At 41.2% G+C, this 13,009-nt stretch overlaps 2 protein-coding genes across 2 annotated transcripts; both read left to right on the top strand.

Moving 5' to 3' along the window:
• Window positions 1-8,075: 8,075 nt before the first annotated feature.
• Window positions 8,076-9,403, top strand: LOC145766647 (uncharacterized). Its single transcript, XM_082578361.1, has 2 exons — window positions 8,076-9,056; window positions 9,311-9,403. The coding sequence occupies exons 1-2, from the start codon at window positions 8,076-8,078 to the stop codon at window positions 9,401-9,403; spliced, it is 1,074 nt and encodes a 357-aa protein (XP_082434487.1).
• Window positions 9,404-9,577: 174 nt separating this feature from the next.
• LOC145766646 (uncharacterized) lies at window positions 9,578-11,977 on the top strand. The gene has a single exon (XM_082578360.1). It carries the CDS (start codon window positions 9,578-9,580, stop codon window positions 11,975-11,977), a length of 2,400 nt encoding a protein of 799 aa, XP_082434486.1.
• Window positions 11,978-13,009: the final 1,032 nt, after the last annotated feature.

The following is a 13,009-nucleotide window of genomic DNA, read 5'->3' as shown; positions in this document are numbered from 1 at the left end:
GATGATCATTCATTTGGGCAGTGCTCTCATAAATGAAAACCTGAAAGTCCCCAAAGCTACGTCTAAAAATTCCTAGATTACATTAAAATTCCCTAAATCATTATTACATTCGAACAGTTTCACGTTCTGAAACAAAAAGCAAGAGTTAAGCGGTTTAAACAACACTAGTAAAAACCATTCTACATGACTTTGTTGTATTAGTGGGCTAAGTCTCACAGCAAAAAGCAGTACGGTATGTTAAATTACAGTGATGTTTAACATTACAGGGGTACAGTGAAGATTTACCAATGCTTATCACATGCTAAAAATGACATAAACTGTGCACGACTATCGACTTATTCATGAGAGCTAATTCGACTAGCAATTAGTTGATTAGTTCATGTGCTTCAGCATCTGTAGCTGAACTCTTCATGAGCCCTTGCCAACTTCAATAATTTAGCTCGATCCCTTAAACCCAGTTAGTCAGCTGATAAGCCAGCTGACTTCATACCTTGGGTGTGTAGCAAACCAACTAAACTTTCTCACTTTAAACTGTTCCTGTAGTCAGTTTTAATGTTCTTCAAGCTACCCGTACTAAAAAGTCATTCAACTGGGGCATTTACACATGGCAGGGACATTAGGCAAGTGACTACTTTGCTATGAACTCAAATACAGAAGAAAACTTCTCAAATAAACCTCCATTCATTCTGTAAGCGAGCAAGACAAAACTGCTAAAATCTGTAAACAGGGTTGTCAGATTAGTTGTTGCCTTCCCTTCCAGATTGCATGCCAGTTTGATTCTAAAATATTCTAAATTTATTCTAGAAATTTCATTTCAAGTCTAAAACAAAATACCACTAAATACGCAGTGTATATTGTAAATATGATATAACTTACAATAAGTAGTGGTGAGAATCTTCATGTTGAAATGAAAATATCCCTAAGATAAGATGATGCCAGCACATTTTTTATCAAGTTTTGTAGCCTTTGTTCACCCCAATTTTATGTCTGTGCCTGCGTGCTTGTTGAAAAAGTTTGTCAAATGATTGGCAGTGTAAACGATGTATGCTGACAAATGAACACAGCAAGCGAAAGAGCAACTGTTTTTTCTTTATATCATTAGAATTCTTGAAAAATGTACGTAGGGTTGCCTCCTGCTGAGAAGCCTTGCCCAGTTTTTGCCCGTTTGTGTAAGAGCTACCTCTAATAAGCTAATCGCTGTATATCTGCTAAAAAATTTCATACCGTACGTACATACAAATATTAGCCTACCCTAAAAGTGTTTCCAGAAAGCAGTAGGCTACATATAACCCATTATTTGAGTGTAATTTTGCAAAATTTTTCCAGGGGGCATGCCCTCGGACCTCCTAGAATACGCGTGCCTTCGGAACGTTCTTACCCCCACGAGTTTTATTGCTTCCCTTCAATCCCTTGCTCAACCCACCAGGATACGCCACTGCGTAGAGCCATATTCTTCCTACAATAAACTTCACATACGCTTGGATTTTTGAACTTCTTATCTAACTGCTTCGATGCAACAAAATATGAAAATCAATAAATATCGTATCGGTACTTAACAATAACTACGGTATATTAAATAATAGGAGATGTTCTACTGGTGCAAATTGAGCTCAACTATCACAAGATGTATACAGTGACAATTTGCTTTTATTCCGACGTTTCGTCAATCAGACACGACTGACTTCTTCAGGGGCTAGACCAGGTAGTGACTACCTGTCTAGCATGGCAAAACACAGGACCATGTTGTTGAAACCAACTAAACACGCAAAATGAAAATTCAACTCTAGACAAAATTATCGCGCGCAAAGTTTGAATTAAGTTAGAAAAAAGGAAAGATTTAAATTTTAACAATTAACAACCCAGACAAAAATCTGTCATTTTTACATCTACCCAACGTCCGCAGACGTTGAATCAATGTAAAAATGATGGATTCTGCTGTCAGGGAAGAAACTGAAATACTGACAAGAGAGGAGGATGAACGGCATGAGTCATGATGATACGAGTTTAAAAACGCACTACTGCACAGTTTTACAATCAGCGTGAAACCAATTTAAAAAACGTAAAATAACCACTTACAATAGTTTTTTGTAGATAGCAGGAAAAGAGATGCCATCATTGCGATTCATTACATGAGGCTTTTGATTGATGAACCAACTTTCAGAAAACATTCGCTTTCTGTAATCACTTTCAACTTTTAGAATTTTAGAATTGCTCCAAGTTATTCTATGGTCTGAAGTTATGGCATGCATGCAAGGAGCAGAATGTTCCGGGCGTTGATATTTGAAAGTTTCAAGTTTCCAAGTTTCTTGTGATGATTGTAATTTAATTTATGTTGGCCAAACAAAACGAGATCTTAAATCTCGCATTAATGAACACAAAAGAGCTTTCAAATATCAACGCCCGGAACATTCTGCTCCTTGCATGCATGCCATAACTTCAGACCATAGAATAACTTGGAGCAATTCTAAAATTCTAAAAGTTGAAAGTAATTACAGATGTCTTCTTAACAATGTCTTCTTAAGTAACTTAAATAAGTAGAATTAACAATGTCTTCCTGAACCAACAATTTGCGTGTAGTGCAATGATAACAAAATTTAACAGGTTCAAAAATTCAACTATTTGGGCTCAATACTGAATCCAAGCACCCGATGTGAAGAAGAAATTAGACGACGCATTGCATTATCAAAGTCAAGTTTCAACACCATGGCAAAAATCTTTAAAGATCAAAAGCTCTCCAAAACCTTAAAAATTCGTTTGTTAAAATGCTTTGTTTGGTCAATTTTGATGTATGGATGTGAAAATTTTGACATATCATGGAAGCAAGTTTGTTTCCTATCTTGACTCTTTGTTGCTAGTGTAGATATTTTAGTGTAATGTTTACTAAATGTTTATTCATCGACTTGGCTGAGGGTGGCTGCTTGACTCGAAGACCGTCATGGTCACTTCGCAGCTTCCCGTTGTGATTTACTTATCAACGATGCAGTGTAGGCCTACATTTGTTATTTTTCTTTGTTTCAATTGTGTTCGTTAAGCGCACTGCATCATTTAATGATTTTGCTGTTATAATATTGCACAACAAAATAAACCAATCAATCAATCAAACACTAACGGCAAAAACACGAAAAAATCTTGAAGCTGCAGAAATGTAGTTTTACCGAAGAATTCTTAAAATTCCATGGACAGCTTTTCGAACCAACAGAGCAGTTCTCCAACAGATGGGCCAGGAGCAGCAGATACTGAGATCTTTAGAAATGCGGCAGCTGAAGTTCTTAGGTCACATTATAAGGAAAGGCGAACTTGAAGATTTATCTTTGCGATTATAAGTGGAAAAATTCTAGGAAAACGGTCAAGAGGGGCACAAAGATTCACATTTTTGCACAATTTTCAACCACTTATCAAAAACCCTACGATACTAAAATTTGGCAAGAAGCACGAGATCGATCAAACTGGAACATCATTGTACATCGAGGGCTGTATCAGCTATGATACCTAAAGAGAGAGAATTAACAGTTAGTAGGCTATTTTATTTTCTTGATAGAGTGGCAGTAATTTAGTTTTCATTTTAATTATCTTATTTTGTCTAACTTGGATTCTATTCAAGTATTTTGTGGGTGCGCATCCCCAGTTGATAATTCCATATTGTAGGTGCGAGTGTATAGCCTACAATGCTATAATAAATATTGATGAGAACTTTTCTAGAAGTAAATTTTCTAAGTCTACTCAGTACGCCTGAAGAAGAGGATAGTTTTTTCGAGATAGTTCTTGCTTACCTTTGTGTCATATTTTAAGCTGATTATTCTATTTTGGTGTCAAGCACGTCATAATTTTCGCGTTTTGTTGCTTCTACTTTTTCTAGACCTCTGTTAAGTTTGGCATATATTGTTATTCGTTGTGATGGTCAGAGATAAAAACAAACTGTCCTTAAAATGCGTTGCTCGTACGTACACCCTGTGAGCTGAATCAGAGAACCTTGCGGTTTCTCTCGTGCATAAAGGGGGGGGGGGGGGGCGCTTAACCAACTGAGCTATCGGGACGGACCGCAATCTGAACATACTTTTAAAAAAGCGACTCGCAATTTGAAGGCAGACTAGTGATTTGAGAGAATGATTTGATTTTCAGACGTCAGCATAAATTGTCGGTCGGAGGTCCTATGAAGTTAGTTCTTTATGGGCCTACTGTTTGTTTTCCAGATTTGAATATGGAGAACTGCTTTGAAGTAGCCTACATTGCTCAAGCTCATATAGTTACATAGCCTACCCTACTCCAAAAATCAAAAAATTACTTTTGTTTGATCTTGCTGCTTTTTTGTTTATTTTACTAAAATATGATATTTATCCACAGACCATTCAGGGCAGACGTTTTCACCATTATTGAAGAACAAAAAGATTAGGCTTAAGTTCTATTTGAGCCTCATACTAAAATTTCGAGGCAAGGTTTGTTAGGTTGTTTTTGTTGAACTAACGGAACTCAAGGATTAAAGTTGTTTCAATGCGCTATACCACTTGACTATTTTTGGATTCCTGTTGAAGAAGATATAGCCTAAGCAAACTTCGGAAGCAGTTATTACAATTTGTTCCTGTTATAGCCTACTCTAGGCCAGGGATGGCCAACTTCTCATCGATTGTGATCGACTAGAAAATTTCTTAATCACTAGCGATCAATCGGTCGGTGATAAAGTCACTAAACAATTTTTTTCCAGTGACACCTTTACTGTAAATGCATTTACATTTATCACACATCCACCATCGTCAGCACAGAGCAGTCTATTCATGTTTCAGTTAATTTGGTTCTTTACAATAAAACACGAGAAGAATAGTTATGTTCTACAAGTACATTTACTTTAAATTTCTTCTAAATGAGTCAGTGAAATATTAGAGTCATCGTGTTGTAGGTACTTCAGCTTGCCGTTATCATTGTTAGAAACGATTCCCCGCCCATTTAATATTATTGCTGTATCTCTGCTCCATTCTATTTTTTCATGCTTGAGTGACCCGGCCATGCATTTACAATTTTTGCTAGTTGATCTTTCTTTTTACGTTTTGGCATGGACTGGAGTGGTCATTGTTTTATAAATCTGGAGAACTGGAGATTTGGAGTGACTAGGGAATATGTAAGAATTCGGTAAGCAATTGTTTGTTTCGTTTTATTATTGTCGTTTTCAATACACCATTTCTTCTAATAAGTAAGGCCTGCACTTTATCCAGTCTAGGCAGAAAACGTTTTAGACATCATTTATAAAACATACCTTTGCTTGGTGCAAGGTTATGCCTGTCTAGTTAACTCTAGCTAGTTGTGTAATTTGTTTTGTTATCCTAGGGTAGTCTTGTCAGGTCTGCCAAGGATTCATTTTTGGTTTGTGCCTTTGAGCCTGCCATGCTGTAAAGTTTGTTTGAATTTTGTAATTTGTTTGTTATTCTAGGGTAGTCTTCTCAGGTCTGCCTAGGATTCATTTTTTGTTGTTGTTGTGTGCCTTTGAGCCTGCCATGCTGTAAAGTTTCTTTGAACTTTGTAACTAGTTGTTTGTTATCCTAGGGTAGTCTTTTCAGGTCTGCCAAGGATTCATTTTTTGGTTTGTGCCTTTGAGCCCGCCACTTTGTAAACTTTGTTTAAATTTTGTAAATAGATCTTCACTTTGGGCAGTCTTGTCAGGTCTGCCAAAGATTGAAGCTTCTAAGCCTGTACTCTGTCAGGCCACTGTTCTAGTCAGGTAGAACTGGTTACCGTTAAACCCTGTAATTTTAGTAGGTTGCTTACTGACATTCTCCGTAATATCGTGAAGGTCAATTGTCACCTCACCTAAGGTAAGTACCGTACAGATTTTGTTTTTTGTAGCTTGTATATTGCTGTGTGTTAATTATGGCTCGTAAAAAGCCCAAGCAAACCCCAAGACGGGGTAAGCCAAATGGTTATGCTAGTGGCTCAACAGAGCAGCATGAGGCCGCCTCTAATATTAGTGGTCAACATGACATTAGCGAAGAGCTGCCAGGTCTCGTTGTGTTAGAACAAGAGCTGGTTGAAATCGAGCTTGGCATAACTTCCATCGACATGGAGCTATGCTCAAGTGATGATTTCCTGAGTTCTTCTGAAGTTTTGGAGGTAAAGAAAAGATGCCTCGAACTTCAAAGGAAGCTCTCCCTTAAACGTTTAGATTTACTCAAATGCAAACCACAGCAATCAGGCTCAATGGAATCTAGGATCAACCGTATGGGGGAAAGCATTTATGGTTTGCTTGAAGCCTGCTCTACCCTCCTTCGAAGCTGCCGAGAACAATCCAAGCAAGTGTCACATCAAACATCATCTGTAGTTATGGATGCAGGCAGTGACACAGGCAAAGCTGCTGAGTTTAGCAGTCACGTGACACCCCGTGAGAGTGGTGTAAAGATACCACCTGTAAAAGCAGAACAGGGTATCCTTCAGGGCAGCAGTAGTGCTAGTAATATTCTTAATCCTTACACATCTCCCTTTCGCACTGAAGCTAATAATAGTAGTGAATTTCCCATCGTCGTGCCTCAACCCCAGCTCAGTGCAGGGTTTCAAAATGTTCATGGTCCTCGGTTGTCGCTGGAGAAGTTTGACGGCAATGTGTTAAAGTTCTTTAACTTTAAAAGGCGTTTTGAACGATACATTGAGTCAAACTATCTAAGCTTTGAAGATCGCATCGCCTTTTTGGAGAACAATTGTGTAGGCCAGGCCTTGGAAGTAATATCTGGCCTGAGTTGCTTGCAAAATAGTGAAAGAGCATATGGAATGGCATGGGATAGATTGAGAAAAAGGTTTGGCAACCCTGGAAAACTCATGGCCAAAGTGAAGGAAGATTTGCTGCAAGGACCCCCTATTTCAGAGTGGGATGCGCCGGGCCTCACAAAGCTTTGCGACAAGATGTATAAGTGTGAAGTCAGTTTCGATGGCTGGGGTAAGTCCCATCTTTTAAGCAGTGATGAGGTGCTTCAACGGCTGTTCCTGCGACTTCCTTATAAGTTAAAGGAGCAGTTTGTTAATGTTAATCACTTGGGATCGGACTGTGCCACGTTTGGTGATTTAAGAGTCTTGGTCGAGGATGCAGCCTCGCGAGCCGACAGCCAATATGGCCATCTTATGCAACCAGGCAAAGATGTTAAGAGAGCTCTACAACCAACGATGGCTCGATCTAATCCGCAAGGTGGCTACAAGCGTGCTTCGGTTTGCACAACCCAAGAGCAGATTTCCCAATCTGCTAACCATAAACAAGAGTCCTGTTGTTTGTGTGCAGAGTCGCATGCCCTATGGAAGTGTGAGATGTTTAAACAAAAACCTGTTGCAGAAAGAAGAACCCTGGTGCAAAAGCATAGGCTGTGTTTCTGTTGCTTGAGATCAGGCCACAGAGTGGTGGACTGCAGATTTAAGAAATCTTGTGCAACGTGTGGATCGAGGCATAACTCACTTCTGCATGTAAACCGTGTGGAAGTGGAAAGTCCCTCTTCCCCGAGGAAGAGCATCTCAGCAACAACGTCCACAACTGTGCCAGCTACATCTGGGACAACAATTTTTAAGGTTTTACCAGTTAAGGTATGGGCTGGGGACCCCTCCAACTATACCTATACTTATGCTTTTATCGATGAAGGATCCAGCGTCAGTCTATGCTCCTCAAGCCTCGTATCTCGCTTAGGAGTTGCTGCGACGAAAAGCAATGTAGAATTGCTGACCACCAATGCTGTCTCCTTTCATGACAAGAAAATTGATTTTTTGGCTGTGCAGGGAATGGAAGAGCAAGCTGTGTTTTCCGTTGCAGATGCTCTGGTGATGGACCAGATTGTGGATGTCAGCCACAGTATCCCCACCGAAGCACTTAGTAGTGCATATAGTCATTTGGAGGACTTAAAGTTCCCTGAACTAAAAGATAGGAAGGTTGAGTTGTTATTGGGTAGCGATCTTCACCAGGCTTATCTTTTGCAGGAAGTTCGTACTGGCGCACCAGGGAACCATGCGGACTGCACACCCTTCTGGGTTGGACCATATATGGGAAAGATGGTGGCGATAGGCAGCTCAACTCACCAGTAATGGTAAACTTTCTTAGCGTAAAGGAGTCTTGCGATAGAATGTTAAATGTATTGTTGCAGGATTTTAATGACATCGATGAGCCACAGGCCCCCTGTCCTTCAATTGAGGATAAACGTGCGCTGCAGATCATGCAGGACACGGTGAAGAAGGTGGATGGACACTATTCTGTAGGGCTGTTGTGGAAGGATGAAGACCCGGACTTGTGCAATAATCGCTCTATGGCACTCAAGCGCTTAGAGGGAATGAAGCGCCGATTTATTGCTGACCCGGAGTTATTCAATGAGTATCGTGGTAAAATGCAGGAATATGTTAAATGTGGCTATGCTGTGCCACTTGAAACTGGTGTGGTAGACACACCAGGGAAGACGTGCTATGTGCCCCATCACTGCACGACCAATGCGGCCAAGTTTAGAGTCGTTTTCGACTGCAGCGCGAAGTTTAAAGGCGTGTCATTAAATGACAAGCTGCTTCATGGCCCAGATCTCACCAATAACCTTGTAGGAACATTGTTTCGCTTCAGGCAACATCCGATCGCTGTTGTGAGCGATATTAAGGCCATGTTTTCCCAAGTACGTGTAGACGAAGGAGACAGGGATGCCTTTCGATTCTTATGGTATCCGGACAATGATCTCAAGCGGGAACCTGTCGACTACCGTATGCAAACTCATGTGTTTGGAGCAAAGTCGTCGCCATGCTGTGCTGCCTTCGCGCTTCGGATGACTGCCAAAGACAATAAAACAGGTGCTGATCAAAACACTGTTAACACAGTTTTAAAAAATGTTTATGTTGACGATATTTGTCATTCATGTGAATCGCCGGATCAGGCTATCGAATTAATACAACAACTGCGTGAACTATTACAAAGTGGCGGCTTCCATTTAACTAAATTCCTGTCTAACAGTGCAGAGGTCTTGAGTTCTGTGTTGCAGGAAGAGTTGGCGTCGAAAGTCGATCTGCCGCAGTGCCAGCTTCCAACGCAGAAAACCCTTGGTGTTGTGTGGAATGCTGCAAGCGATTGTGTAACATGTACCATGTTTTTAACTAACAAATTTATATTTTAACATTTGACCGAAATTTATCATTATTGCAAAATGCATTTCAATGCTGCAAATTCAAAACCTAACGTTCTCACAGAACATAAGTCAAGCTTCCTGTTAACAAACGCTACTCACACAGAATCTAGCTCAACACATCTGTATTTCTAATGCGACATAACTATGAAACCGGTATAGCTTTTCCCTTGATTCTTACGATAGCTATTATTGATGAAAAGGCTCTACCGGGATATTATGATATAAGCGGGGAATTGAAAAATGCAAACACTCAGACAGGCATTCGAAATTTGACTTGCAAGCGAACGGACTGAACTTTAGAACAAGAAGGTTAAATTCACGACTGGGGAATGTCTCTCTTCTGACACCGGTCGCAATAAATTATATTCATTAGAGATATTTTTCAATTCCCGAATAGCAAATTTGAAACTTCGATTTAATAAAAAATGATTCATTCTATTTAATTCGTTTGCTTTACAAACAATTGCATGGAGGTGAGGGTGAGTATTCAACAAAAGCCCAACACCCGGAGAGGCGTTCTCTCCATGATTTCGCAAACATACGACCCACTGGGTCTAATACAACCCTTCATTTTACCTGCTAGGCAACTCCTGCAGCAGGCATGTGACGCTCAACTTGATTGGGATGAACCCCTTAATGGCCTTGGGCCAGTAAACATTAATTGGGAAGCTTGGTTAAAGGCCCTTCCAGAGCTTGAATGTGTTTCCATCGCTAGAAGCCTGACTCTTTTTGGTAAATGTGCTATCCGCTTTGAATTGCATGGTTTTTGTGATGCCAGTACCAGTGGCTATGGGGTCGTGTTTTATGTTAAAGTGTTTTATGATGATTCTGTAGTAATTGGTAATTTTCTATTTGGCAAGTCTCGAGTGGCTCCATTAAAGCCTGTTAGCGTACCTCGCCTGGAGCTCACTGCTGCTGTGCTCGCTGCCAAAGTCTGCAATTTTATCCTGACGGAGTGTGATTTTAAATTCAATTGTGTTGTCTTATGGACAGACTCAACTGTTGTGCTGCGTTACATTAATAATACTTCGACTCGTTTTCACACCTTTGTGGCTAATAGGCTGAGCACTATTCACATGCTTACCAGTGTCAATCAATGGCATTATGTACCGACTACCTTAAACCCCGCTGATCTCGCGTCTCGGGGAGTTTGGCCTGATAAAGTTAATACCGCTAAGCTTTGGTTCAATGGTCCTAAGTTTTTGCATGATGTCACGAGCAATTGGCCAAACCAGCCCGACTTTGTTGGCGGAATTTCGTCAGACGATCCAGAGGTTAAAAACATTGAACATTGCTCAGCCCAACAACACGCGATTACGGACTCGGACTCTCTCTGTCGGTTGTTTACCCGCTACTCGAACTTCCACGATCTACAAAGAACGGTTGCATGGTTGCTTCGCTTCAAATTGTACCTGAAAAGGAAATGCCGAGATGACTCCTTGACTGTTAAGACAGATTCGCTCAGTGTCGAGGAGATGGACGAAGCTGAACTTGCCATTGTCACAGCCGCCCAGCATCAAGTGTACCCGACGGTGTTCGCAGTTCTCCATAACCACCCAGGATTCGACGCCCCGGTGGAACTCGTGTCCGACCTGCAGCTGAAGAAGCATGTGGCTTTGAAGGAGCTACAGTCCCTAAACCCCTATGTTGTTAACGGAACGTTAAGAGTTGGTGGGCGATTGCAACAATCTTCTCTGTCAAGCGGAAGAAGGCATCCGATCATTCTCCCACATCAGCACCCAATCACCGATCTAGTGATCATGAGGTATCACGAACGAGAAGGACACATGGGATGCTCACAAGTCCTTACCGCCATTGCTTCCCGTTATTGGATTGTCAAAGGGCGGTCAGCTGTCAAAAGGGTCTTGCATTCCTGTATGAACTGTCGTTTTTGGAAAGCTACTGCCGCAAAACAGCAGATCGGCAACTTACCTGCTCCACGCGTAAACAAATCCATTCCTTTTCAAGCTGCTGGCACAGACCTTCTTGGTCCACTGATGGTAAAGAGCGGCCGCAGCAGTGTTAAGCGATATGTTTGTATTTTTAATTGTTTGGCGACCCGTGCTGTGCACTTTGAAGTCGTGCAATCCCTGGAGGCAAGTGCATTCATTCAAGCCTACCGAAGATTCTGCAGCCGTAGAAACGTTTGTCCTACTGATCTGTACAGTGACAACGGAGGAAACTTTGTTGCTGCAGACCGCGAACTTCGGCAAGGACTCAAGAACCTCCATCAAAAGAAAGTCGCAGATGTCTTACTTCGGCATGAAACGAACTGGCACTTCAACCCTCCGCGTGCCTCACACCAAGGCGGCTTCTACGAAACATTTTTTCGTTTATTAAGAAAATTGATGCGGTCGCTGGTGGGAAACGCTACGTTGGATGAGTTCGACCTTCTCACGCTGGTAGCAGAGATTGAAAGAATTTTAAACGATCGTCCCATCACTTCGCTCCCATCGTCACCAGATGATCTGCAAGCCCTGACTCCAAGTATGATACTCACCGGGTCAGCTTGTGACACCCTATCGCCAGATGTTTTTATTATGAAGGCTGACGGTTATCGACGCTCTTGGAGAAAGACCCAATACCTCACAGACAAGTTTTGGGAACAATGGCTGTTGCAATATCTCCCTCTGTTGCAGCCCCGACAAAAGTGGTTTGGCACATCTCCAAGCTTGAAACCAGGCGATTTGGTACTGGTAGCGGACGAGGCAACTAAACGTGGGCACTGGCCCAAGGCTATTGTAAAGGAAGTTATGCCGGACACTAATAAACTTGTCAGACGCGTGCGAGTAAAGGTTGCTGACGGTACAGAGTTTGTTCGCGACATCAGAAAGATCTGCCTGCTAGAGGGCAGTATGGACTTTTAAAATGACAATTTTGTTTTCTAGGCTGGCTGGTTGGCACGATTGCACAACTGACATTGCTCATGCTGCTTAGGTTTCATATTTGAATTGTATTGCGTGTTTGTGTTTATTTTACTATTATTATTCTTGTGCTCCTCACTACCGCAGCTAACGCGGTGTCGTCGATGCATTTGCATCCAGCAGTTCTGCCATAACTGTGTTATTGACTCCCATTAATAGTGTTGTTTCTATTTGCATCCTGCAGTTATTTACACTGTAGCAGTCTAGCTCTGTTTTTGGTCTGACTATTTCACACACCTGTCTCACTACTAAAGCTTTTGCTATGTGCGATATTATTTTTTGTGTTTTGTCAATTCATTGCTTAACTATCACGACTCGACTTAACAGTCGAGTGTTATTTCTGGTACTTTTGCTCTGACTTTAATGTCACTTGCGTTGGTCATAGCATTGCGCAGTATTAGGTTGTATGTGTGCTTTTGTTTATGCCATATCCCCGCTTTTGCCACTGGTACCATGTATGTTTCCATTTGTTTTTCGTGTATCCGTTTATGCTGACTTCCAGTTGTCGGTAGACTTATGTTTTTGTGCTTAATTTTAGCAATCGCTAAGCATGTTGGTCAAAAGGGCTTTTTAACTCCTCTTGGGCGTGTCTTCGACGTCCTTCTGTAGGCTACTGTTATGCATGTTCTATTAAGTTTGTGTGTAATGCAAGCCAGCCTTTGTGTTGCAATTGTGATCCTTGCTAACCGCGAATATTTTTGATTCTGGTCGACATTTGCATAATTCATGTTAATTGTCGTTTATGTGGCCACCTTGTGGCAATTAATTGGTTTGTGTTTTGCTTCGTTTTAATCGTTTTACATTGGTAAAACCCTCATTTGTTAAACTCTGGTTTTGGGGGTGGGTATGTTAGAAACGATTCCCCGCCCATTTAATATTATTGTTGTATCTCTGCTCCATTCTATTTTTTCATGCTTGAGTGACCCGGCCATGCATTTACAATTTTTGCTAGTTGATCTTTCTTTTTACGTTTTG

The sequence above is a fragment of the Aplidium turbinatum genome, chromosome 3, assembly GCF_918807975.1.
Source record: "Aplidium turbinatum chromosome 3, kaAplTurb1.1, whole genome shotgun sequence".
NCBI lineage: Eukaryota > Metazoa > Chordata > Ascidiacea > Aplousobranchia > Polyclinidae > Aplidium > Aplidium turbinatum.
Note: the sequence above shows the minus strand (reverse complement) of the source record. Positions and strands in the feature narration are given on the sequence as shown.